This window comes from Mobula hypostoma, chromosome 5 (assembly GCF_963921235.1).
Source record: "Mobula hypostoma chromosome 5, sMobHyp1.1, whole genome shotgun sequence".
NCBI classification, from domain to species: domain Eukaryota; kingdom Metazoa; phylum Chordata; class Chondrichthyes; order Myliobatiformes; family Myliobatidae; genus Mobula; species Mobula hypostoma.
Genome location: NC_086101.1, coordinates 29,353,529 through 29,378,915, shown reverse-complemented (window position 1 = coordinate 29,378,915; position 25,387 = coordinate 29,353,529). Strand labels below are relative to the sequence as shown.

The following is a 25,387-nucleotide window of genomic DNA, read 5'->3' as shown; positions in this document are numbered from 1 at the left end:
ACCCAGCAGCAGGAGCAGGGTCGTGCAGCCTTCACCGACCGCCATTCCCATTCGTTCAGACCCCAGGGGCTGGTATGGAAGGATGCCAATCAATGGGTAATTGATTCAGTGTGGCCCCTTATAGAGCGCATGGCAAACAGTGAGTGAGTGTACCTTACGCGATATTCCCCATCCTCAGCAATCCTTGGTGCTGAGCCTAAGGCCAACATTGCCAATCCACTACTACCATATACAGCTCCAAACTTTTACGTTATCACTCTTTTTTTCTCTCATCATTACATCTCTAGTATTATAGGCTTTTCCCTAATGTACCTTAATTTATTTTATTTCCCTGGTCTCTGAATTGGTTTAGAAACTTTTAACTATTCCCTACCCACCAATTCTGATGTAAGAGAAAGAGAAGATGCTGGAATCTGGATAACCATCCAGAAAGAACGTGGAGATTGTGGTGAATTACATAACTAGACATATAGATGGGAGGTACCGGTGTCAGGAAAGCATATTTAAAGATCCAGATAAGGAAATGTCAAAATATTCAATTGATATATGGCATAAATAAAGACTCAAATATAGCAGGAGGAGTTAGATATGTTATGAGCAGTCAGCAAGTAAGCAATAAACAATAAACTAACTGGTCGATTTATAGCTGACCAAAAGTTTGAGCTAGGAAATTAAAAAGAGAATTTAATGTTGATATCCAGAAGTATTAAGAGAGAGACGTTTATTCTTCTGAATGCAGGGGTTTGGGAAAAAGGTGGGATCAAAGGAAGGAGGTGGTAGAAAATTGGCGGATGGTAGGGAAAAGCAAGAGAGTGAATGCAAGGAGAGGAAAGAGACAGGACAGTAGAGGTGAAGAGGATGGGAGGGGAACGTAGGGAAACAAAGGAGAGGAAGGGAGGGACAGAAAGAGAAAAAAAATGGAAGGCCAGGAGGGGAGGGAGGGAAGAAGGATGGGAGGGAAGAAAGCTAAAAAAGGGAAAAAAGAGAAGGGGAGGAAGCAAGAAAGGGAAAGGAACAGAGCAGAAAGTGAAAGGAAAGGATGGGAAGAGGAGGGAGGGAAAGAAGGAAAGGCAGGAAGGGCAGGAAGGAGGAAAGAGAAAACAGCAGAAAGAAAGTGGGGGGGAGAGAGGGACAAAAGAAGATGGCGCAGAGTTGACTAAATTGTGGAGACCACATGGAGAAATATGAATCACAGCCTCATGTAATCTACATGCCCTGACAGAAACCCATGAGAAGGAATATTTGAGACCCTTTGGGCACCCCCTTCCAGGGCAGAAACACAGTGGCAGAACTTACTGTTCTCCGCTGGTCACTTCCAGCTTCTCAGCGGTTACATCGCCCTGGAAGGCACGCAGGGTGTGGACCAGGCAGGTCAGCGGCTTGGAGTGGGGCAGGACATCGGACACCATCTCTCCACTGCACACCTTGCCACTGGTCACCACCACTCCAGTCCTCTCGCTGGCCGGGTTCTTCTGCTTGAAAATGCGTAGCAACTGGCGGACCGTCTCACGCTCCTCATTCTGCAGGAACCACAGACACACTAGCTCGCTCTCCCCATTGCCATCAATTGCCAGCAGCAGATACGTGGGGAGCTGAAGGCCCTCCCAGCTGTAAGTCGTGTCTATCAACAGCACCTCAGGGAACTTCTCGAAGGTCTGTTTCATGCTGCTGTCCTGGTAGTAGATGGCCTGCAGCACATTGGCCTTACTGACAACCACCACCACAGTGCCATCTGCAAGGAAACATGGGCACGGTGTTAGAATAATCCAGTACAGAAACACTGGAGACTGCAGACACTGCAACCTGGAGCAACGCACAAAGCACTGGAGGGACTCAGTGGGTCATGCAGCTCCTGTGGGGGGAAGGGGGAGTCAATGTTTTGGGTCGAGACCCTTCATTAGATTGGTAGCCAGTTAGATTGAAGTGTGTTGACCAGAATGACCAACCATCCATTTTCCTCTATAGACACCACCTGACCTGCTGACTTCCTCCAGCAGTTGCTGCGGTGCTGGCAATGCAGTGCAGGGCTGACTTACAGCCGCTGCCTCTAATAGGAGCACCAGCAGTGACCTAAATCCCAACAGATTTGCCGCAAACTTTCACGAGTCAACATCTGCCGGGAGAGAAGCAGAGTCAATGCTTCAGCTCAAAGACTGTTCATCAATCTTCAGCTGGAAATATTGACTCCACTTCATTCTCCTGAGAAGCTGTGTGACATGTTGACTACCTTTTTCACCAATTGACTTCCCAGCTCTTTACCTCAGCCCTCCCCCCTCCAGATTTCACCTACCACCTACTATTTTGTACTTCTTCCTCCTCTCCCCACCAACTTCACATCTTTTATTTATTTATTATGCCTTTTTGTGTTTGCAAAGATCGTCTTCCTTTGCACATTCTTTGTCAGTCTTTGTGTGTAGTTTTTCAATGGTACCAATGTATTTCTCTGTTGTACTGTGATGCCTGCAAGAAAATGAACTGCACGGTAGTACATGGCAACATAGATGTACTTCGATAATAAATTTACTTTGAAGGCATTACAGCCATTTTGCGTGAGTGACTTTGCCTAGATTTACAGACTTTTTCACTCTTTCTTTTACCATAACATTTAATTATCCTGAGTACCGCAGGCGATGAACATTTAGTCTTCCAGAAATTATGCACTTTTGCTCATAATTTAATCCTGGTCCCAAGTGTATAGCCCAGAACGGCACTGCAAGTCCTGCTGTTGGAATCAGGGGAGGGCTCTCTAGAATACTTTCCATCCCTCTGTAAATATTCCCAGTGAGATAGAGAGTTGTTGTCTGGACCTAGCCACATCTTAGTGCTGCCCCCTCTAACCCTCTCTGCTCAGGCACTATTCCTAGCATCTCATCAGTTAATCCAAGTGAAAGACCTTACACATTCCCAAACTGAATTTCATTTTGCCAGTTTCGACCACTTTGTTAATATTACTTTGCAATATTCCTCTCCCTCGGCTCCATTACCAACTACGATGAATGGTGGGGCACTAGGGGTTGTAATGGAATGGAAGGATCGAGGCATACATGCGCTTAGTTTGTTGAAAGCAGGATCACAGGTAGAGCTGAGAAAAAGTTGTTTAGCATGCTGACCTCCATCAGAATACAATGGAATACAGGATCAGTATATTGAGTCTTGGAGTTGGGATATTATGTTGCAGTTGTGTAAGTTGTTGGTGAGGTTGCATTTGGAGTACTAGATACAGTTTTGGTCACCATTATAGGAAAGATGTAGTTATACTGGAAATAGTGTAGAAAATATTTACGAGGAGGTCATCAGGGCTAGAGAGAGTGAATTAAAAGAATAAGTTGCCCAGGTTAGGTCTTTATTCTTTAGAAAGTAGGGCAACCTTACAGAAGTGTTTCAAACAGTCAAATTGAAACTCATGTTCAGTTTATCGTCATTCAACACTCAAATGAAATATTGTTGAACAACACAGGGGATATAACTCACACATATAGCACATAGAATAATATTACCACAAAATAAGGTGCATTAATGATACAAGTTAAAAAGGAAACAGTATAACACTACTGGTGCTTCATACATGATGAGATGTGGGTGGTGGCAGGGAGTTCCATAATCTTTCGTGTAACAAGCTGTTCCCCCTCCTAACAGTTCTTGTCCTAATATTATGTTGCCTCCTGCCTGATGGTTGGGGAGGGGGGGTCAAAGAAATTGTTGGATGGATGGGAGGGATTGCTGATAATGCGAGGGGTCCTGAGCATGCAACGCTCTCTGATGGGTGAATGGAAGAGAGACCCTGATAACCATCTCAGCAGTCTTCACAATCCTTTATTGGGACTTGTGGTCAGATGCCTTGCAATCCCATACCAGACAGTGATGCAGCTAGTAGAACACTCTCGATGATGCTCTTGTAAAAATTGGTTAGAATGTGGAGGGGTGGAGGGGGGAGAGGAAGTGGAGATGTTGCTCTGCTTCCTTGATCAAAGATATGGTGTTGAGGGACCAGGTGAGATAGTCCATTACGTGTACTCCCAGAACTTCGGTGCTACTAACTTTCTCCATGGAGGTGTTGTTTATGTGCAATGAGAAGTGGTCAGCCTGCACCTTCCTAAAGTCCACAATCATCTCTTCGGTCTTATCCATGTTGTGACTCAAGTCGTGCTTGCACCCTGCTATCAGCTACTCTACCTCCTCTCTGTATTCCATCTCACATCTCGTTATTGTTGTTGATGAAACCAACAAGTGATGTGTCATCAGCAAACTTGATGATTCAGTTTGAACTGAACCTAGCAGAGTAGTCACGCATCAGCACTGTGAACAGTGGTGGGCTGAGCACGCAGGCCTGGGGGTGGGGAGTGGCAGCAGTGCTCAGTGTGATGGAGCTAGAGATGTTGCTGCCAACATGGACTGACTGTAGCGTTTTTGTCAGGAAGTCCAGGATCCAGTTACAGAGAGAGGTGCTGAGACCCACCGAGGAGAAGCTTCTGATGGATAACTGTAAGCTGAAGTCGATAAGTAGCATCCTGACGTAAGAGGCACAATTTTCCAGGTGGGACAGGATGGATTGCAGACACTATGGCATCGTCAGTAGACCGCATACTGAAAAGTATCCAATGTAGCAGGAACTTTGGATTTGATGTGATCCATAACTAACCCGGGCTGCAGAGTCCCTCAGCACCCGACCAGGTATGCTATCATGGGGTTGACCCTGGCTGGAGTCTTCCTCACATCAACTGCGACCAGACAAAGTGCCTGCCCCTCGGGGGGAAAGTGGATGAGGCCTTCTTCACTGCTACATAATTCTGTGCATCAAACAGAGCATAAAAAGGCATTTAGCCTATCAGGAAGAGAGCTGTCACTGTCATTGATGCCCAGGGTGGATTTGTAGTCCATTATGGTCTGAATGCCCTGCCGTATGTGCCTCACGTTTCTGGTGTCATAGAAATAGCTACATAATCTCGGTGAATAATCGCATTTTGCCTTCCTGATGTCTAAGAGCCGTCTTATCCCCCCACCCCTTGAAGGCAGCACCCTGGTGTTTAAGTCTTTTCCCCTAATGTAGGGAGTCCAAAATTAGGGAGCATCAGTTGATGATGAGAGGCAAAAGATTTATAAAGGGCCCAAGGGGCTACTTTTTCCTTACAGAGGATTGTGAGTATATAGAATGAGCTACCAGAGGAATTGGGTGATATTGGTACAATAGTATCAATTAAGGGCTACTTGGAGGGTTGAGAATTAGAGAGAGATGTGCCGAATGCAGGAAATTGGAACTACCTGGACAATGTGGTTGGCATTGACTGGTTGAGGTGAAGGTCTCTAGCTGTACCTTATTTCTCTATGACTCTCTCCACCCTGACTCCTGCAAGTCATTCTAAAGAAAGAGGATCTACAGCATCTGTGCCAGAGCATTCCACCATGACCAATGTGATCCCATTTGGCTGTGTACTTTCTGTGCTCTCGTAAATCCAGAACTATGCAGTCCCCAGGAAAACTATTGAACATATTCTGCTTCCTATAGCAGAGTCCAATATGCTTCTCTCAGTGCTGTTTCGTCACATACTCCCAGGTCATGAACAGTACAAGTCAGATCCAGGTTAAACTCCCTCTATCCTGTTCAATCATACATTGTTAGGTAAGGACAGCATGGGTTAGGTAATAATTAAACTCTCCATTACAAAAAACTGTCAGAGCAGGGACAACACAGATTAGATACAGCATATCTCTCTGTACTGTCCTGCCACATAGTCCTAGGGCAGAGAGAGCATGGATCAGTTACAAATTGAACTGCCCCTTTATACACTCCCAGGTTTGGGTTGGCACAGTTTAGATTCAGAAGATCAGAGTTATTCACTCTACACTACCTGTTAGACTCCTGGACTAAAGACACCAGGGGTTAAATGGAGAGTGAAACTTGCTCCACATGACCCAGAGACAGGAAGTATTAGATGCAGAGTAAAACTGTCTACACTGTTATGGCACTGGCCTGCATACAGAGGCAGGACAGGTTAAATATTGAACATAGTTGCAAGTACACTGTTCCAGGAGAGAAATATCACTGAATAGATGCAGAATAAAATTCCCCTTATATGGTCCCATTTCACACTCTCAGGGCAGAGACAACACAGATAAAAAGAGTTTGTCACATGTCATTGAAACATCTAAGTAAGGCAGTGAAATGCATGATTTGAATTAAATCAAATTTGCGAGCATTGCACTGGGCAGCCGGCAACAGTCGCCACACTTCCGACGCCAAAATAACATGCCCATAACTTACTAAGCCTAACCTTAAATCTTTGTAACGTGAGAGGAAGCTGGAGCACTCAGAGGAAACCCATGGTGTCACTGGGAGAATGTACAAAATCCTTAGGGGCAGTGATGGGATTTGAACACTAATCGATGATTGCTGGCACTGTAAAGAGATGTGCTAATCACTACACCACCATACCATGTTCAGATGCCAAGTAAAACTCTCTCTACTCTGTCTCATCACACTCACCCAGTGCATTATAACTCACAGAGTAACACTGCAGCAGCACTGCCCCACTACACAAGATCAACCTAGCTCTGATTTCAGCCTAAACAGCAGCATACCCCAGTCCCATGCTGGTTAAAAGGTGACAATACCAGACTGGGCCCACATCAGACGGGATGTTCAGGTGGGAGTGACGTGGGAGCAGCAGGGAGAGGTTGAATGACTGTGAGAAAGTAGCTGGTGAGGAGACTGCAGAGGCGGTAGTGAATCAACTCCTGAACCCAAAGTTCAAAGTAACTTTATTATCAAAGTATGTATGTCACCAAATACTATGAAATGTATTTACTTGCAGGCATTCACAGTAGAACAAACAATTACAATAGAATCAATGAAAAACTACACATAAACTATGACTGACAAATTGTGCAAATAAAGAAAATAGGTAATAATAAAGTGGTACAGTGATCCACTAAATGGAGATGACAGTGTGCAGACAAGGTGTTTCAATTGATTGTAGTAAAATACACCAGTATCTGGAAGGTCTAACTGTTGGTAAGTCAGTATCCTAGCAAAAACTACACCATGAAGAGAAAATAACATACAAGCAACTCTGCAAAAATGGATAAAAGAAAATTTCCAAGTCACTGAATATCCCTTGGGGTACAGTTTAGTCAGTCATCAAGAAATGGAAAGAATATGGCACAGCTGTAAATCTGCCTAGAGCAGACCGTCTCAAAAACTCAGTGACTGTGCAAGAAGGGACTAGTGAGGGAGGCCACAAAGAGACCTATGAGTTACCAGCTTCAGTGGCTCAGATGGAAGAGATTGTGCATACAACCGTTGCCTGGGCGCTTCACCAGACACAGCTTTATGGGAGAGTGGCAAAGAGAAAGCCACTGTTGAAAAAAACTCACATGAAATCTTGGCTACAGATTGCCAGAAGACACATGGGAGACTCTGAAGTCAGCTGGAAGAAGGTTCTATGGTCTGATGAAACCAAAATTGAGTTTTTTGGCCATCAGACTAAATCCTTTATTTGGCGGAAACCAAACACACATCATCAAAAACACACCATCCCTACCATGAAGCATGGTAGTGACTACGTCATGCTGTGGTGATGCTTCACTACAGCAGGCTCTGGAAGGTTTGTGAAGGTGGAGGGTTAAATGAATGCAGCAAAATACAGGGAAATCGTAGAGGAAAACCTGATGTAGTCTGCAAGAGAACCACGACTTGGAGAAGATTTGTTTTTGTTTTTCCAGTAAGACAATGACCCCAAGCATAAAGCCAAAGCTGCACAGGAATGGCTTAAAAACAACAATTTAGCCACTGTGCTAGAGTGGCTAAATCACTGTCCAGACCTCAGTCCAGTTGAGAAATTGTGGCTGGACTTGAAAAGGGCTGTTCACTCACAATCCCTAATCTGACAGAGCTAGAGCAGTTTTGTAAAGAAGAATGAGGAAAACTTGCAGTGTGCAGATGTACAAAGTTGATAGAGACCTCTCCACATAGACCCAAGGCTGTAATTGCTGCCAAAGGTGCATCTACTACTGACTTGAAGAGGGTTAATACTTATGGAATCAATTATTTTGTGTTTTATATTTGTAAATCATTTTGACCACTTTGTAGAGATTTATTTCCACTTTGACATGAAAGAGTCCTTTTGTGTTGATTACTGCCAAAAAAAGAAAAATTAAACCCACTGTGATTCATTGTTTTAAAACAATAAAACATGAAAATTTCCAAGGTGGGGGGAATACTTTTTGTAGGCACTGTAATTGAGAATGTGATCGAGTAATAATATCACTTCCTCCATCCCTGTCATGATAACGGCTGTGGTCTGATGATCAGCCAGTAAAAATTCCCACTGTGAGGTGCGCGATTGATCCAGTGACTTATCCCAGGGTGAAGGAAGAGTGGTCTCATGAAAGACCTGTGCACAGTCCAGGGATGTAGAAGGGAATGGAATAATTTAGAGGCTGGATAGTATTCCATCCTGGGAAAGTGGAAGGAGTGATCCACACTATTCTTGGATATGAGAATGAATGTTGCACACTATCCTGGAATGTGGGAAGGAGAGATCCACACTATCCCGGGAATGGCTGATCCGCATGATTGCAAAATGTAGGAATAGGTGATCCACACTATTCTGGGAATGGGGAAGGGGTTGATCCACATTATCCCTATTATTGCCCTGGACTATACTTGTTGGAATTCAGCAGCAGAATGAGGGGTTGGGGCTTATAGAGCCATTATGAACGGAATAGATAAGACAGAGACAGGAAAGTTGTTTCTAGTGTTCAGTGAGATTAGAACTAGGGGACATGGCCTCAAGATTTAAGAATAGATTTAGGATGCAGATAAGGAGAAACTGCTTTTCCCAAAATGTAGTGCATCTATACAATTCTCTGGCCAGAGAAGCAGTAGAGGCTACCTCACTAAATATATTTAAGACACAGTTGGATAGATTTTTGCACAGTAGGGGAACTTAAGCAGGTCAGCATTGATCTTATTGAGTGGTGGAGCTTGCTTGGCAGGCCAGGCGGAACTTCTCCTGCTTCTATTTCTTATGCTTTTATGATCTTATCCCAAGATGTAAGAATGTGAGATCTGCACTCTGCTGGGATATATGAAGTGGTGATCCATTCTGTCCCATGATGGAGGAGGAATGATCTCAATATTCAAGGATTGGAGAGGGGTGATCCACAATATCACCAGATAGAGAGAGGATTGATCACACTATTCCAGGATTGGGGAAAGATGATCGATACTATTCTAGGAATTGGAAAGGGGTGATCCACACGATCCCAGGATAGAGGAAGGGATGATCCACACTATCCTAGGGTGGAGGAGGAATGATCTCATTATCCAGGAAATGGGGAAGGTGTAATCCAGTCTATCCAGGGAATGGGGAAGGGGTCAGTTCACTGCATTCTAGGAATGAGAGAGAGGAGATCCTCACAGACACAGAAGCAGCAGATTACATTTTGGGCAAGCAACAGCATGAACACTTACCCTTGACAGCAGCCAATGTGGGAACCATCTTCTCCAAGTCAGTCTTCTGGACCTTGAAGCTGCCCCACTTGTCCTTGCATGGAAGGCTGTGACCATCCTGCCGGATGAGCACTTTGCTTGTGACCTCCCTGAGCTGATCCTTAGCACCTGCTCCATTACTCTGCAGCGAGACCACAGAAGTGGGATTGCCATGCAGCACCTTGACAAAGCGCCTTTGGTGTGTAAGCTTCTCCTGTTCTGCCTGTGTGGTACAAGTAAAGTCTTTTAACATTCTTCCAAAGACCACCATGTCAACAATTTTCTGTCAACCATGATATTACAGGCTGAAACTCCTAATCTGAACTGGTGCCAGGCCACAGAAATTCCTGACCATATAAATGCTTCTGATCATCTTCCTCTGAGCAAGGCAACTGTTCTTTTAAGATACAGACACCATCTAGATCACAGAAGAGTTCAGAGAACAGCCCATAATCAAAAGTTTCTATAAGTTGTTAACACTGTTTGCCAAGATTGCAAAAGTTTCACGAGTAGCTTAATTAGCTACAGATTAGTACAGATCTTACAGGTCATTTAGGTCATTGTTGGAATTAGCTAATTAGTACAGATCTGTACTGAGGATTCAAAACATATCAGACCGCAGGAGTTGCTAAATCACAAATTGTGAGACTAGTGAGTTTCAGCCTGTGTAGCACAGAAACAGGCCATTCAGCCTAGCCAGTCCATGCAGGTCCTTTGTTCCACCCAGTCCTCTTCATCTCAATCCATCGATTCCTCTTTTACTCCCACAGTAGATATTCAACCTTCCTTTGAATTTATCTGTATAATTCACCTCAACTGCTCATTGTAGGAATAAATTCATAGGCAAGGTGGTTCTACTGGTCACTGAGATAATGGATCGACAATCTGCTCACGTTAGACTGTTTACCAATACTGCTGCGTATGGTTCTTTGTTAGAAATCTGTCAAACATAAATTTAAAACCTAATATTAACTCAGCATCTACTGATTGGGGATTGATTACAAATATGAATTGTTTTCCCAAAGATATACTGGTTGGTAGGTTCAATGGCCACTGTGAATTGGCTCGAGTGTATAGGTGAGTGGCAGAATCTGAGAGGAACATATGAGATTGTGGGAAGAATAAATTAATGGGATTGATACAGGATCTGTGTAAATGAATGGAAGATGGTTGGTGTGGACTCGGTGGATAAAGAGCTCACTGCATTTTTACCAGACTAACTTCACTCTTCGCCGTACGGTGGTGTAGTGACATCCATATCGGACTTCGAGCTGAGTGGTCCTGGGTTTGCATTCGGCCAGCTCCTTGCATGCTTTCCATCCTTGCTGGGTTGTATCGAGCTAGCAACTCAGCCTCGTAAATGATAATGATGATGATGATGATGATGACGTCGACTCAGACCTGAGAGGCCAGATCGGGCATTTTCATGCCTTACAAGGCACAGTTCGAAAGGCTGTGTGGGGCGCCACTCCACATACAGACATTTTGCAGTATTATTTTTACGAGGTCGAGTTGCGAGCTCGACATCAACCGGGCGCAGATGGAGAGCGCGCATGGGAGCCGACTGTCACTGGATTGAACTCGGGAACCTCCGTTCTCGAGCCTGGCGCTGATCTTACTGCGCCACCAGCCGACCAAAACAGACAAAAATGCTGAAGAAATGGCAAGATTGCCGCCCCATGAGCCACAAGGTACAGAAAGGAACAACAATTTCACTCCTGAAAGGCCACTGCTGGTTTAACGCCACTCTCCTCGTACCCAGTTCAATGAGCAGCAATTAATTCTCTCCATCAATTCCTCCAAATGTATTCAATTGAACAGATAAGCCTTTGACCTACCAAATTCCAGGAAACACATGACCTACTTAGTCTCAAACCTTACCTCTTGGACAAGTGTAACTGATTCCTTATGTCTATTATTCTTTAGATTCTCCTCTGCATGGTGGTCTGCAGGAAACAAATTTCTACAGATGTATGGTGGAGAGCATTCTGACTGGTTGCATAGCGTATAGAGCCTACAATGTACAGGATAACAAGAGAATGTAGTGAGATATAGACTTCGCCAGCTTCACCAGGGCATAACCCTCCTCACCATCAAGGACATCTTAAAGAAGGCAGCATCCATTACTAAGGACCTTCACCACCTCGGACATACCTTCTTCTCATTACTACCATCAGGAGGAGATACAGGAGTTTGAAGACCGACAATGATTCAGAAACAGCTTCTTCATCTCCACCATTTGTTTTCTGAATAGTCATGAACCAACGAACATTCACTATTCCTTTTTTTGCACTACTTATTCTTGTAGTTGATGGTAATTTTATACCTATGCACTATACTACCACTGCACAACAACTTATTTCATATATAAGTTGGTGATATTAAATCTGATTTTGCTTCATTGTGATAGTATTGCTCCGCAAAATATAGTTTCAATTGATAGACAAATTGTCTGCACAACTCAAAAATAACAGACACAAGAATAGAAATCAGTCTCTTGCCTCAACATCTCTGGTAATACAACACTTATCCATGAACCTGTTCCTTCTTTAAAATTATTCCATCCGATCTCTGACCTTCATCCCTTTTCCTGTCCCTTTTAAGTTTTTTCAAACTTTGCAGCTCATGGTCCTGGTTGACTTATCTGTTCCTCACCACAGTACATGGTGCTCCAGTTACACAGCATTTCGATTTTAAGATTTATTTATATTCTTTCACACCCTTCCATGCTCACAGTACTTCCTAGCTCTGTAATTTTCTCTCATGGTATTAAACTACAAAATCGTTCTAAATCTGGCTCTTCCTCACCCAAAAATTAATCATTGTACTGATTTTAATTTCCGTAGTTCTAAGATTTAGAATTCCCACTCTGCACCTCTTTGTCACCATACAGTACGTATGTGGAGTCATAGAGTTGTACAGCACAGAAATAGGCCCTTCGGCCAATGCATCTATGCCATCATTTTTGTTCATGCACATTAACCCCATTTGCCCTCATTATCACCATATACAGCTTTGCCTTGTCAAAGGTAAGTATCTTTCTCAATGTCTCTAAAACGTAGGAATTCCACCTCATCTTTCAGGCAGCACAGTAACTTATCAAACACTCTCTGCTTAAAAAAAACTTACCCCTCCAAGCTTCTTTAAAACTCCTACTGCTCACCTCATGTTTTCTAATATCTCTATCATGGGGAAAACATACTCTATCTACCCTGTATTTCTCTCACAAGCTTATACACTTCTAGCATGTCAATCGTCCAACTCCATCATCTGTTTAAAATGCACGGTAAAACACTCCTTGAAACTGATCTTAACCCAGCCATTGGTTGTCTGCCATTACCCCTCTTTAACCTGTTCAGTTCAATGTGTTTGCTATCTCCCCTGCATTGGAGAAACTACACAAATAAATCTTGTTAGTCTTGGGGAAATGACCTGTGAAATGGCTCAGTTAATCAACAGTGAGTTTGTCAAATTAGAGTTCAGCGGTTCGATTAATTTATTTAGAGATGGGTCCTTAAGGTCTCTGTAGCTGGGGTGGAAATGGAGATAAGGTCTCCCTACCTGGCATTCATAGCAAGAGGATTCAAGTACAGGAGCAGGGAGGTACTACTGCAGTTGTACAAGGCCTTGGTGAGAACACACCTGGAGTATTGTGCGCAGTTTTGGTCCCCTAATCTGAGGAAAGACATCCTTGCCATAGAGGGAGTACAAATAAAGGTTCACCAGATTGATTCCTGGGATGGCAGGACTTTCATATGATGAAAGACTGGATCGACTAGGCTTATACCCGTTGGAATTTAGAAGATTGAGGGGGGATCTTACTGAAACATATAAAATCCTAAAGGGATTGGACAGGCTAGATGCAGGAAGATTGTTCCCGATGTTGGGGAAGTCCAGAATGAGGGGTCACAGTTTGAGGATAAAGGGGAAGCCTTTTAGGACCGAGATTAGGAAAAGCTTCTTCACACAGAGACTGGTGAATCTGTGGAATTCTCTGCCACAGGAAACAGTTGAGGCCAGTTCTTTGGCAATATTTAAGAGGGAGTTAGATATGGCCCTTGTGGCTAAAGGGATCGGGGGTATGGGGGGAAGGCTGGTACAGGGTTCTGAGTTGGATGATCAGCCATGATCATACTGAATGGCGGTGCAGGCTCGAAGGGCCGAATGGCCTACTCCTGCACCTATTTTCTACATTTCTATGTTTTTACCTATTCAATGCTTTCAATGGTGTGCATCTCAAACAGCCTTTGACAATCAACTCCAGTTCCCGTCCTTCACATGTGGCTTAGCTACTAAACGCTACAGAAACATTTCCACTGACAGGAGGAGGGGCAAAGGTGAGTTACTGCCGCCTTAAAACTAATCACTTCGGGCAGACGGGTTTGTCAGCTGTGGTTGGCAGCTCATCTATAAGACAGAAAACTCTGATCTCACACCTCAGTCGCCTTAAGGCTTCAGGAGAAAACCCCAAGGAAAAATCTGAGCAACACACACAAAATGCTAGAGGAACTCAGCAGGCCAGGCAGCATCTATGGAAAAAAGTACAGTCGACGTTTCAGGCCAAAACCCCTCGGCAGATTTGAGGCAGTCCTATGTTGAGTTCAATGCTGATTGGCAACTCCTACGGTGCTGCTGATGCCAAGCTGTATCAGTCTCTGCCCAGCTGCATGGAGAAGGGTAACCTGCTACATGGGTAACAACTTGCTCTCCATATCATACTGCTCTGGCTTGTATACCACATAGACAGCTGAGAGGCAATATCCATGGTTGATCCCGGCCAACATAGATCCTCATTTGCGAAACAGTGCAGAGCAGATCCTTCTGCCCAATAAGACTCATCACTCAGCAACTCACCTATTTAACTTTAACCTAACTGCAGGACAATTTACAATCACCAATTAATCTCCTAACCAGTAGGTCTATGGGAGGAAACCTGAGCACCCTGAGAAAACCCACATGGTAACAGGGAGGACGTACAGACAGTGTTGAAATTGAACTCCAACGCCCCAAGCTGTAATACCGCTATGCCACCATGGTGCCCCAAAGTGTAACACTGTCTCATGGAATTAGACCAGCTCCTCAGCCCAGTGAATCCATCAGGCACCCCTCTTAAACAATGACACCTACTTCACCACAAGTGCAGTTGCAAGTCCCACTTACATGCTGATGCCTCACAGAACATAGAACAGTACAGCACAGGCCCTTTGGCCCATGAGGTTGTGCTGAATTAATTAAGCTAATAACACTTAATCCCTCTGCTTACACATGGTCCATATCCCTTCTTTTGCTGCATATTCAAGTGTCTAAGAGCCTCTTGAATGCCCTTGTTGTATCTGTCTCCACCATGAGAAGATACCAGCTGTCTGAAGACGGGATAAGTAGAGATGGGTACCTATGACAGTGTAGGCATGGCTGGCTGAATGGCCTGTTTCCATGTTGTACAACTATGAACCATGGTGCCAGCCCTTTGATTGTCCTATCAAAGTAAAATTTATTATCAGAGTATGTACACATCACCACACACAACCCTGAGATTCTTTCTCCTGTGGGAAATCTATAAAACAGTAAACATAAACAGGAATTTACATAGTTGTACCGTGGAGAGCATTCTGACAGGCTGCATCACTGTCTGGTATGGGGGAGCCACAGCATAGGACCGAAAGAAGCTGCAGAAGGTTGTAAATCTAGTCAACTCAATCTTGGGTACCAGCCTACAAAGTACCCGGGACATCTTTAGGGAGCGGTGTCTCAGAGAGGCAGTGTCCATTATTAAGGACCTCCAACACCCAGGGCATGTCCTTTTCTCACTGTTATCATCTGGTAGGAAGTACAGAACCTTGAAGGCATACACTCAGTGACTCAGGAACAACTTCTTCCTCTCTGCCATCCGAATCCTAAATGGACATTGAATCATAAGACCATAAGATATAGGAGCAGAAGTAGGCCATTCGGCCCATCGAGTCTGCTCCGCCATTCAATCATGGGCTGATCCAATTATTCCAGTCATCCTCTCTCCCCTACCTTCACCCATACCCTTTGATGCCCTGGCTAGTCAAGAACCCATCTATCTCTGCCTTAAATACACCCAATAACTTGGCCTCCACAGCCGCTCATGGCAACAAATTCCACAGATTTACCACCCTCTGACTAAAGTAATTTCTCCGCAAGTCAGTTCTAAATGGACATCCTTCAATCCTGAAGTTGTGCCCTTTTATCCCCTACTATGGGAAATAACTTTGCCATATCTAATCTGTTCAGGCCTTTTAAGATTTGGAATGTTTCGATGAGATCCCCTTTCATTCTACTGAACTCCAGGGAATACAGTCCAAGAGCTGTCAGACATTCCTCATTCGGTAACCCTTTCATTCCTGGAATCATTCTTGTGAATTTCCTCTGAACACTCTCCAATGTCAGTATATCCTTTCTAAACTAAGGAGCCCAAAACTGTACACAATACTCCAAGTGTGGTCTCACAAGTCCTTCATAGAGCCTCAACATCATGTCCCTGCTCTTATATTCTATACCTCTAGAAATGAATGCCAACATTGCATTCGCCTTCTTCACAACTGACTCAACCTGAAGGTTATCCTTTAGGGTATCTTGCACAAGGACTCCGAAGTCCCTTTGCATTTTTGCATTTTGAATTGTCTCCCTATCTAAATAATAATAGTCTGCACATTTACTTCTTCCACCAAAGTGCATGACCATACACTTTCCAACATTATATTTCATTTGCCACTTCTTTGCTCATTCTCCTAAACTATCTAAGTCTCTCTGCAGGCTCTCTGTTTCCTCAACACTATCCGCTCCTCTACCTATCTTTGTATCATCTGCAAATTTAGCCACAAATCCATTAATACCATAGTCCAAATCACTGACATACATCGTAAAAAGAAGCGGTCCCAACACCAAACCCTGTGGAACTCCACTTGTAACCGGCAGCCAGCCAGAATAGGATCCCTTTATTCCCACTCTCTGTTTTCCGCCGACCAGCCAATGCTCCACCCATGCTAGTATCTTCCCTGTAATTCCATGGGCTCTTATCTTGCTAAGCAGCCTCATGTGCGGAACCTTGTTAAAGGCCTTCTGAAAATCCAAGTACACCACATCTACTACATCTCCTTTGTCTACCCTGCTCGTAATTTCCTCAAAGAATTGCAGTAGGCTTTTCCTTTCAGGAAACCATGCTGGCTTTGACCTATTTTGTCATGTGTCTCCAGAACTCCGTAATCTCATCCCTAACAATCGATTTCAACAACTTCCCAACCACTGATGTCAGGCTAACAGGTCTGTAGTTTCCCTTCTGCTGCCTCCCAGCCTTCTTAAATAGCGGAACCTTTGGACACTACATCACTTCTTAAAAATATATATAGTAATTCTGTTTTTGCATATTTTTAAAATCTATTGAATATATGTAATTGATTTACTTGTTTATTTATTATTAGGTATTGCATTGAACTGCTGCTGCTAACAAATTTCTCGTCACATGCGGTGATAATAAACGATTCTGATCAATGTACATCAAACTGTGCAAAAGCAAATAGGAATAAATAGCAATAAATAATGAGAGCATGAAATAACAGGATAAAAAGTCCTCAATGTGAGACCATTGGTTGTGGGAACACCAGAACTGTAATGAGTGTGGTTATCCCCTTTTGTTCAAAAGCCTGATGATTGAGGGGTTGTAACTATTCTTGAGACTCGTAGTGCAAATCAGCCACAGGAATTACTCTTACATAACTGTGTTTTTTGTCCCTGTCAGTATTTACACAAGTCCCTTATTTGACCACCCTTTCATCGACCCTAATGTTTTCTGGCAGCTGACCCTTCTAACTTTGGATACAACTTTGCTCTCCGTATTTTACTGAGTCACTGCCTGAGTTTCCCCTTGTGCTCCAATTCCTGCCACCTCCCAAAGACATGCTACTTGATCACTACAAATTGGGTGGAAGGTAGGAAAATCAAGAGGGAGTTAAAGATATATGAGAAAGAGTACATCATTGTAATATAAGTGGGGGGAAGGGGGTTGAGATGATTACTTGGAGAACTGGCAGACTTAATGAGCTGAATGGCCTTCTGCTATGTTGTGAATTCGAAACCTTCCCTGCACTAAAAAGTCCAACCTTGTGCTGTTTGTACATCTAACTGAAATCCCCAAACAGTTAAATGATCTTGAGCCTTTTTCTAGGCTCTAATTGAACGTAATAACAAGTGTTACTCTTTTTTTGAGTAATTTACACCATTTTACTATTTATTTGCAACTTCGCTTTAAATTCTAGATGGGTATGGCATCACATGAATCATATGCCCTTTACAGGCAGGATACTGCTGAACTTGGCATATTCCATGTCACTGTTACCATGAAAACAAGTCACTTTAGCTCAGGAGTGACAGTGTTATTCTTGGCTTTGTATATCTTTTGCCCCATTAAAATTCTTTTCCAGCATATCCTTAAGCTTCAGAGACTCGACCCAAAATGTTGACTGTTTATTTCCCTCCATAGATGCTGGCTGGCTTGCCAAGTTCCTTCAGCATTTTGTGTAATTGCTCCAGCATCTGCATAATCTCTTGTGTTCAGAACTGCGAACTCTCTTTGGCTTTGAAGGCCACATTTATAGCTAGTAAAACAGCTTTACACCCTGCATTTCTCAGTGTATCAATCTTGATTTTGTAATCAGACCTTTTACTGATAAGGTCAAGGATCCACATTGAAAAGCTTACTCTAGATTTATGTGTATTCAGAATTTTGTGTATTCAGGATCAGATCCCTGCATCCTGACACAATGTTCCACAAAGTTCTTATAAGCTCATTTAAAATAATAAGGGCAATATATTTAACACTCCAGGAGTCAGGGGTTATCACTAGTCATACAGAATAATACACAGAACTCATTGCTAAAGAGGTGGGACAACATAAACAAATACAGACTGACCCGATAATCTGAAGCTGTGGCAGTTCCACCTGGCTGGTATCTGTGTGCTGCTTTTACTTGCTGCACTGTGTGGTTATGTGATTCATTCATCTCCTTCACGACAAACTTGTCTCCATCTGGAGAGAGGCGGACTTTAATAACGCAGGGGCACTTCATCTTATTGGTTCTGAAATAGAGAGTGGGTAGCAGTGCATGAATCAGCGAGGGAAGGCCAAAGGCCAGTGGTTGATCTTCCTTCAGGATCAAAACAGAATTCAAGGGAAGTAGTGTAAGACTGTAAAAGGATACAAGATAGTTTGCTAAACAGCTGGTGTAACTGAAGATAAACTCCTTCCTTTGAAGACACCAACTTTCACTGGGGTCCTAGGACTCCAGTGCCAACACCTAATAAAGTGCATGTCACATGTGGTGTGTGACAATGAATCTTAAGTGCGTGTTTATGAGCATGCATAAGTGTTTAGAAGGAGGAAGAGAGAGACACAGAGAGACAGGCAGACAGAGAAGTGGAGGAGAGTGAGGGGAGGGTTAGAGAAGGAAGAGGGAGTAATGGCGAAGGAGAGGGAGGGGAGAGAGGGAAGGGACTGTGGGGAGAGAGAAGGGAAGTGGAAGAAGGTGTGGAGAGAAGGAAAGGAGGGCAGATGCACAGACTACTGTGCTGGGGATATCCATTGCATGGATTCACTTACCTCTGGTTTGCCCGCTTCCCAGAACCTTTGGTCTTGAACAACTTGCCTCCATGAATGCAAGCATAGTCGATCTCAGCAAACTTCAGCGCATCGTTCATTGGGCGCTTGGGTGCCCTACGCCTCTGGGCCTCGATGGTCCGTGAGTGCCTGGTCCACAGCTGCACTGCGTATTCCCTCTGGTAGCGCCGATACTCCCGGTGCAGCTCGCTGTAGCTCGAGAATTCAGCGCCCACTCGAAAACCCACCACCTGAGACATGGCTGCTTGTTCTTCAGGAACAGTTGGCAAGCCGCTCCCAACTGCAGAACGGGAAGTGAGGGTAAACCACAGCTAACAGCAGGTTAGGCGAAATGGAAATTTTCAGAAAATTGCAAATACTAGGGCAGGAGCAAACAATATAAAGGAGCCATGGCAAATTACACTCAATGGATAGGGGACACAGCAAGTAACCCATGGCAACCACAGTGAGTTACACAAGTCTCATTCTCCCATCTTCAGGGTACTCAGTCCAATGAGTCTTCATGACCCACCCTCTCCAGATCTTTGACACCCTAGAGTAATACAGCTCATAAGCAGGCCCTTCAGCCCAACTTGTCCGTGCCGACCACAACATCCTCCAAGCTAGTCCCAGTTATCCACATTTTGCCCATAAATCACCAAGCCCTTCCCCTCCATATGTATATTCAAATGCCTCTTAAACATTGCATTGTACCCACCACGATCACTTCCTCTAGCAGCTCAGAACAGGTACTCACTACCCCCTGTGTAAAGTAGTTACATCTCAAATCTCTTTTAAATCTCTTCCGGTCTTAACTTGAACCTGTATCCTCTAAACTTGGACTCTCCAGCCCTGGGGAAAAGACTATGACTGTCCACTTTATGATTTTATCAACTTCTGTGAGGTCACTTCTCTTTCTCCTATATTCCAAGGAATAAAGATCCAGCATGACAGAGCTCAACCTATAACTTTGACTCTCTAGTCCAAGCAGCATCCGCGTAAATATCTTATGCACCCTCACCAGCGTGACCATAACTTTCCTATAACAGTGCGTATGCTGGCAATAGCATCAATTAATTTTTCTTCCTCTGACTCCTGCTCACTGAGAACAAGAAAGGTCATTGCCTTGAAAACCCTGCCTCACATGCTGACCACTTCCAGAATTATGGATTTTAATTCATGATTTCCAGTGGTCTCAATTGCCCCAGCTTACACAGGAAAAAGGAGAATAATTCAAGTTACCTTAAAACAGCATCAGCCACCGGCAGATATCAACGCTGAAGTAGAGTCAATCCAGCTTGAGCAGTTGTTAAGAACTTCTCAAGAGCTGCTAACACCAAGGTTGATCAAAAGTGTCATTAGTACATAAAAGCAGCTGTAGAGATACAAAATTACATCCATTTACCAGGACAACACCTATCATGCATGAAATATGCATAGAAAAGTTAGCAGGGCAGGCAGCCTCTGCAGAAAGGGGAAACTAGAACTTCAACAACATTAACAGCTTCCCTCCATGGATACTGCCTGGCTTACTCAGCTTCTATTTTTATTTCAGATTTACAGCATCTGCCATTCTCGTTTATTTTCACCTAATATGCCTGGAATACAGAAAACAATGCCATGCTTTTAGGTGTTATGTGTTTAATTTCAATGAAATAGTAAACATAGTTATAAATCATTGGACAAGACTATTATATTCATTCAGGATTGTCCTTGTATCTGACACGCTTAAGCACAAGATACTAGCCATACATGCTTTCTGTCACTAAAGGGGGTGCCAGGAATAGGTTTTCGTAGGGGCTGTAACACCTGTAATATTGAAGAGATCAGTCTGGAGTCTCAAACAATCACTGGTAACACACCCAGAGCACTTTTAAGGTCAATATTTTTGTCCAGATGTCTTTGCAGCCCATCCACAACCTTTAACAACCCAACCTTACCCACTGATGGGCTAATGCAACAGCCCCTATTCACCAACCCTCCAAACAGAATTTCCTGATTGTCAGTTTTAGCCTCCAAGATGCCTTCTGACCCTAGCTATTGCCATCTACCCAGCCCAACATTCACACCCCCAACAACCAATACTAGCTCCGGCTCCCAGACTAGTAACCCTACCACCATCAAGATGACTGATTTTACAATTAGCCCAACTAGTAATCCTATCCATATCCAATAATCTAACCACAAAACTAACCAGTTTACCACCATATCATCAACACTCCATCCGCTTTCCAACCACTGATCCTACCACCTCTCCATTGTATTACCAATTTTCTTATCTCTTAACTACCCAGCTTCATTTCCCAATCCTACAACAGCTACTAACAGCAATACAATTCTAGAGTTCCAATCCTACCCCCTGAAAATGTGAGGAGTCAGACACCAGGTTGCAAACAAGGAAGGGAGCAAACTCCAATTAACTAGTGGAGGGGACAACCCCAAAGACAACAAGAGATAACAAAGGAGGGGAACACATGAACTGCAATTGAGGCAAAATAATGGGAAGCAAGAGGCTACTGGGAACAAGGCTCTGAAAAATGCAGCAGAATCGGAAATCCACTGGACTTAAGGGGGAAGACCAAACCATCAGGAGATCTACAATATACAGGGGTAAACCACTGAGATACAGGAGCTGAGAGGACATGGGTGAGACGTGGATAAACTCCTGGGAACGAGGAAAGTCCTGGGATTTGAAGTCAGGGGGAGGAAGGTGGAATTCACAGGGCTGGGTTGTGGTAGGACCTGTGTTTCAATGATAGTCACTCATGTGGCAGCAAAGAATATTTCCCAAGGACTTCAGTCTGAGTGCAATCCCAGTGTTCAGGGATGGGGCTACCAATCACAGAAATTGGGGACAGTGTAATCACCAAGTTTGGGAACTTGGATAATCCTTAAATATACATGGGATGGTAATTCCAGGATTTTGAATGATTGCCATTTATGTGCCGGCATAGGCTACTTTCTTGGGTTTGGTGACAGACTGTAATCCCCAGGATTGGGAGTTACAGAAAAAATCCAGACATTCAGGTGTGAGGTGAAATTTATAGACTCAAGGATGAAATCCAGTCCTTGGTTAAGTTGCAAACCCAAGGATGGGGGTTAGGGTTTGGAATCTGGGAGAATACACAGGATCAGAGATGGGGTCAATTCCTTGCATTTGGGGAGAGAATAGTTCTGGGATGGAGAAGAAGGTTATGGCAATCCCTAGGATCAGAGATGGGTTGAGTTGGGAGGGGGTGCCAGAGAGTTCTTGGGATCAGAGTGAAAATCTGCCCAATCTGCATGGTAGTGTGGTGTGTAATTCCTGGTTGGGGGGGGGCGGGGGAGGCTGAGGGGAGTAGGGGGTCATTTTACAATCCGAAGGATAAGGATCAGGAGGTTGAGAGGAATCCTTTGGCACGCAATAGGGCCTAATATTTGGGTTTGGGGAAATGATTATTCCTGAGATCTGGGGGCAGGTGTGGTTGTGACAATGTCCAGGACCAGGGATGGGACGGGTTTGAGGAGGATAGTACTTAATTCATGGGATCAGAACTAAATTCTGTCACTTGTATGGTGCGTGTGTGTGGGTGGGGGGACAGCTTGCGATCCACGAGGAATCCTCGGGACAGGGGGACAAGAAGGCAATTCCTGGCGTTAATGGTAACCCGTGTGTGGATGGAAGATATTTCCTACGGATTGGGTGCAGTTGCAATATTAGGATTGAGAGATGAGGGGGAAGCGATCCCAGAAATTTTGGGAAATAGTGGAAATTCCCGCTATTTTACAGGGTGTCTGACCCGCAGCCGCGGCCCCGGCGCTTTGTCTCGGCTCCGGGCCTAGGTTGCCGGCTGTCCTGCCGGCGGATCGGCACTGTCTTCGATACCCGAGACGCCTACCGTTCATCTCTTACCAGACACCCCTCTCTCTCCTCCCACCATCCGTGTCTGAGCACTGGGAGACGGCACCACGGCCTCCGTATCCAGCAACGACCCGATCCCGTCCACATCCGCCGGCGCCGGCGCAGCCGGCCGTTGTGCACATGCGCACTGATATCACAACCGTTCAAGATAGGCTGCTAGGCTGCTTTGTCTTTCGCCAGCTCTTGTGGGAAATTCACCCGCCATTACTATTCCATTCTCTTCACCGATATTAATGCTAAATTACGTACTCTGCCTTCGAGACTAAATTATATATATTTCTAATAGAGCTGTAAATGAGGACAGAGCACAGTGGTGAGGTTTTAAGGGGAAAACGGGAAAGGTTTTGGATCTGATAAAGTTTTTGCCTGGTGGAAATCAAGATGTGCACGAGAGCAAAGTTTGACGGAGCGCTGAAATCTGAGGGCTGAACGCTCGAAGGAGACAGCATAAATGGGGAAATAATCATTATTTCAGAACCACTGTTTAGCGAGTGTAGGTAGGATGTATAATTGCAAGGTTTTCTGGTGTTAATTTTAATTCAAACTGTACAGTAATACATACAAAATGCTGGGGGAACAGGACAGGTTGCATCTACAGAAAACAATAAACAGTCAACCCTGGACTCATCAGGACTGGAAAGGAGCGGGAGTAGTCAGAATAAAAAGCTGGGGGAGGTGAGAAAGATGTACAGTGGCATGCAAGAGTTTGGGCACCCCTGGTCAAAATTTCTGTTACTGTGAATAACTAAGCAAGTAGAAGATGACCTGATTTCCAAAAGGCATAAAATTAAAGATGACACATTTCTTTAATATTTTAAGCAAGATTACTTTTTTTATTTCCATCTTTTACAGTTTCAAAATAACAGAAAAGGAGAAGGGCCCTAAGCAAAAGTTTGGGCACCCTGCATGGTCAGTACTTAGTAACACCCCCTTTGGCAAGTATCACAGCTTGTAAACGCTTTTTGTAGCCAGCTAAGTCATAGTCATAGTCATACTTTATTGATCCCAGGGGAAATTGGTTTTTGTTACAGTTGCACCATAAATAATTAAATAGTAATAGAACCATAAATAATTAAATAGTATTATGTAAATTATACCAGGAAATAAGTCCAGGACCAGCCTATTGGCTCAGGGTGTCTGACCCTCCAAGAGAGGAGTTGTAAAATTTGATGGCCACAGGCAGGAATGACTTCCTATGACACTCTGTGCTGCATCTCAGTGGAATGAGTCTCTGGCTGAATGTACTCCTGTGCCCAACCAGTACATTATGTAGTGGATGGGAGACATTGTCCAAGATGGCAGGCAACTTGGACAGCATCCTCTTTTCGGACACCACTGTCAGAGAGTCCAGTTCCATCTCCACAATATCACTGGTCTTACGAATGAGTTTGTTCATTCTGTTGGTGTCTGCTACCCTCAGCCTGCTGCCCCAGCGCACAACAGCAAACATGATCGCACTGGCCACCACAGACTCGTAGAACATCCTCAGCATCGTCCGGCAGATGTTAAAGGACCTCAGTCTCCTCAAGAAATAGAGATGGCTCTGACCCTTCTTGTAGACAGCCTCAGTGTTCTTTAACCAGTCCAGTTTATTGTCAATTCGTATCCCCAGGTATTTGTAATCCTCCACCATGTCCACACTGACCCCTGGATGGAAACAGGGGTCACTGGTGCCTTCGCTCTCCTCAGGTCTACCACCAGCTCCTTATTCTTTTTCACATTAAGCTGCAGATAATTCTGCTCACACCATGTGACAAAGTTTCCTACCATAGCCCTATACTCAGCCTCATCTCCCTTGCTGATGCATCCAACTTTGTCAGGGTCTCGGCCCAAAACATCGACTGTACCTCTTCCTAGAGATGCTGCCTGGCCTGCTGCGTTCACCAGCAACTTTGATGTGTGTCACTTGAATTTCCAGCATCTGCAGAATTCCTCGTGTTTAAGTCCCCTGTGGAGCCCCAGGGCTGCTGATCACTCTGTCGGACACTCGGTGTTGCAAGCACACGTACTGTGGTCTGCTAGTCAGGTAATCAAGAATCCATGACACCACTGAGTCTTTCAATTCTTGTTTGGGGGATTTTCACCCATTCCTCCTTGCAGAACGCTTCTAGTTCTGTGAGATTCTTGGGCCGTCTTGCATGCACTGCTCTTTTGAGGTCCATCCACAGATTTTCGATGATGTTTAGGTCGGGGGACTGTGACGATCATGGCAAAACCTTCAGCTTGTGCCTCTTGAGTTAGTCCATTGTGGATTTTGAGGTGTGCTTAAGATCATTATCCTCTTGTAAAGGCCATTCTCTTTTCAATATCAGCTTTTTTACAGATGGTGTGATGTTTGTTTCCAGAATTTGCTGCTATTTAATTGAATTCATTCTTCCCT

General features: G+C 44.2%; 1 protein-coding gene across 5 annotated transcripts in view; it reads right to left on the bottom strand.

Moving 5' to 3' along the window:
• LOC134346172 (uncharacterized) overlaps positions 1–23,122 on the bottom strand; it is a 31,126-nt gene extending 8,004 nt beyond the window's left edge. For 3 of the 5 annotated variants that reach the window (XM_063047486.1, XM_063047490.1, XM_063047491.1), the window contains exons 1-6: positions 22,999–23,122; positions 20,349–20,436; positions 19,110–19,407; positions 18,424–18,589; positions 9,473–9,713; positions 1,297–1,732 (exon numbers count right to left, since the gene is read on the bottom strand). In XM_063047486.1, the coding sequence (XP_062903556.1) occupies positions 1,297–1,732; positions 9,473–9,713; positions 18,424–18,589; positions 19,110–19,366 (1,100 nt within the window). In that variant the 5' untranslated portion in view covers positions 19,367–19,407; positions 20,349–20,436; positions 22,999–23,122. Of the gene's footprint in view, positions 1–1,296; positions 1,733–9,472; positions 9,714–18,423; positions 18,590–19,109; positions 19,408–20,348; positions 20,437–22,984 lie in introns of all 5 variants that reach the window. The other 2 variants (XM_063047487.1, XM_063047489.1) reach the window with 2 other exon arrangements.
• Positions 23,123–25,387: the final 2,265 nt, after the last annotated feature.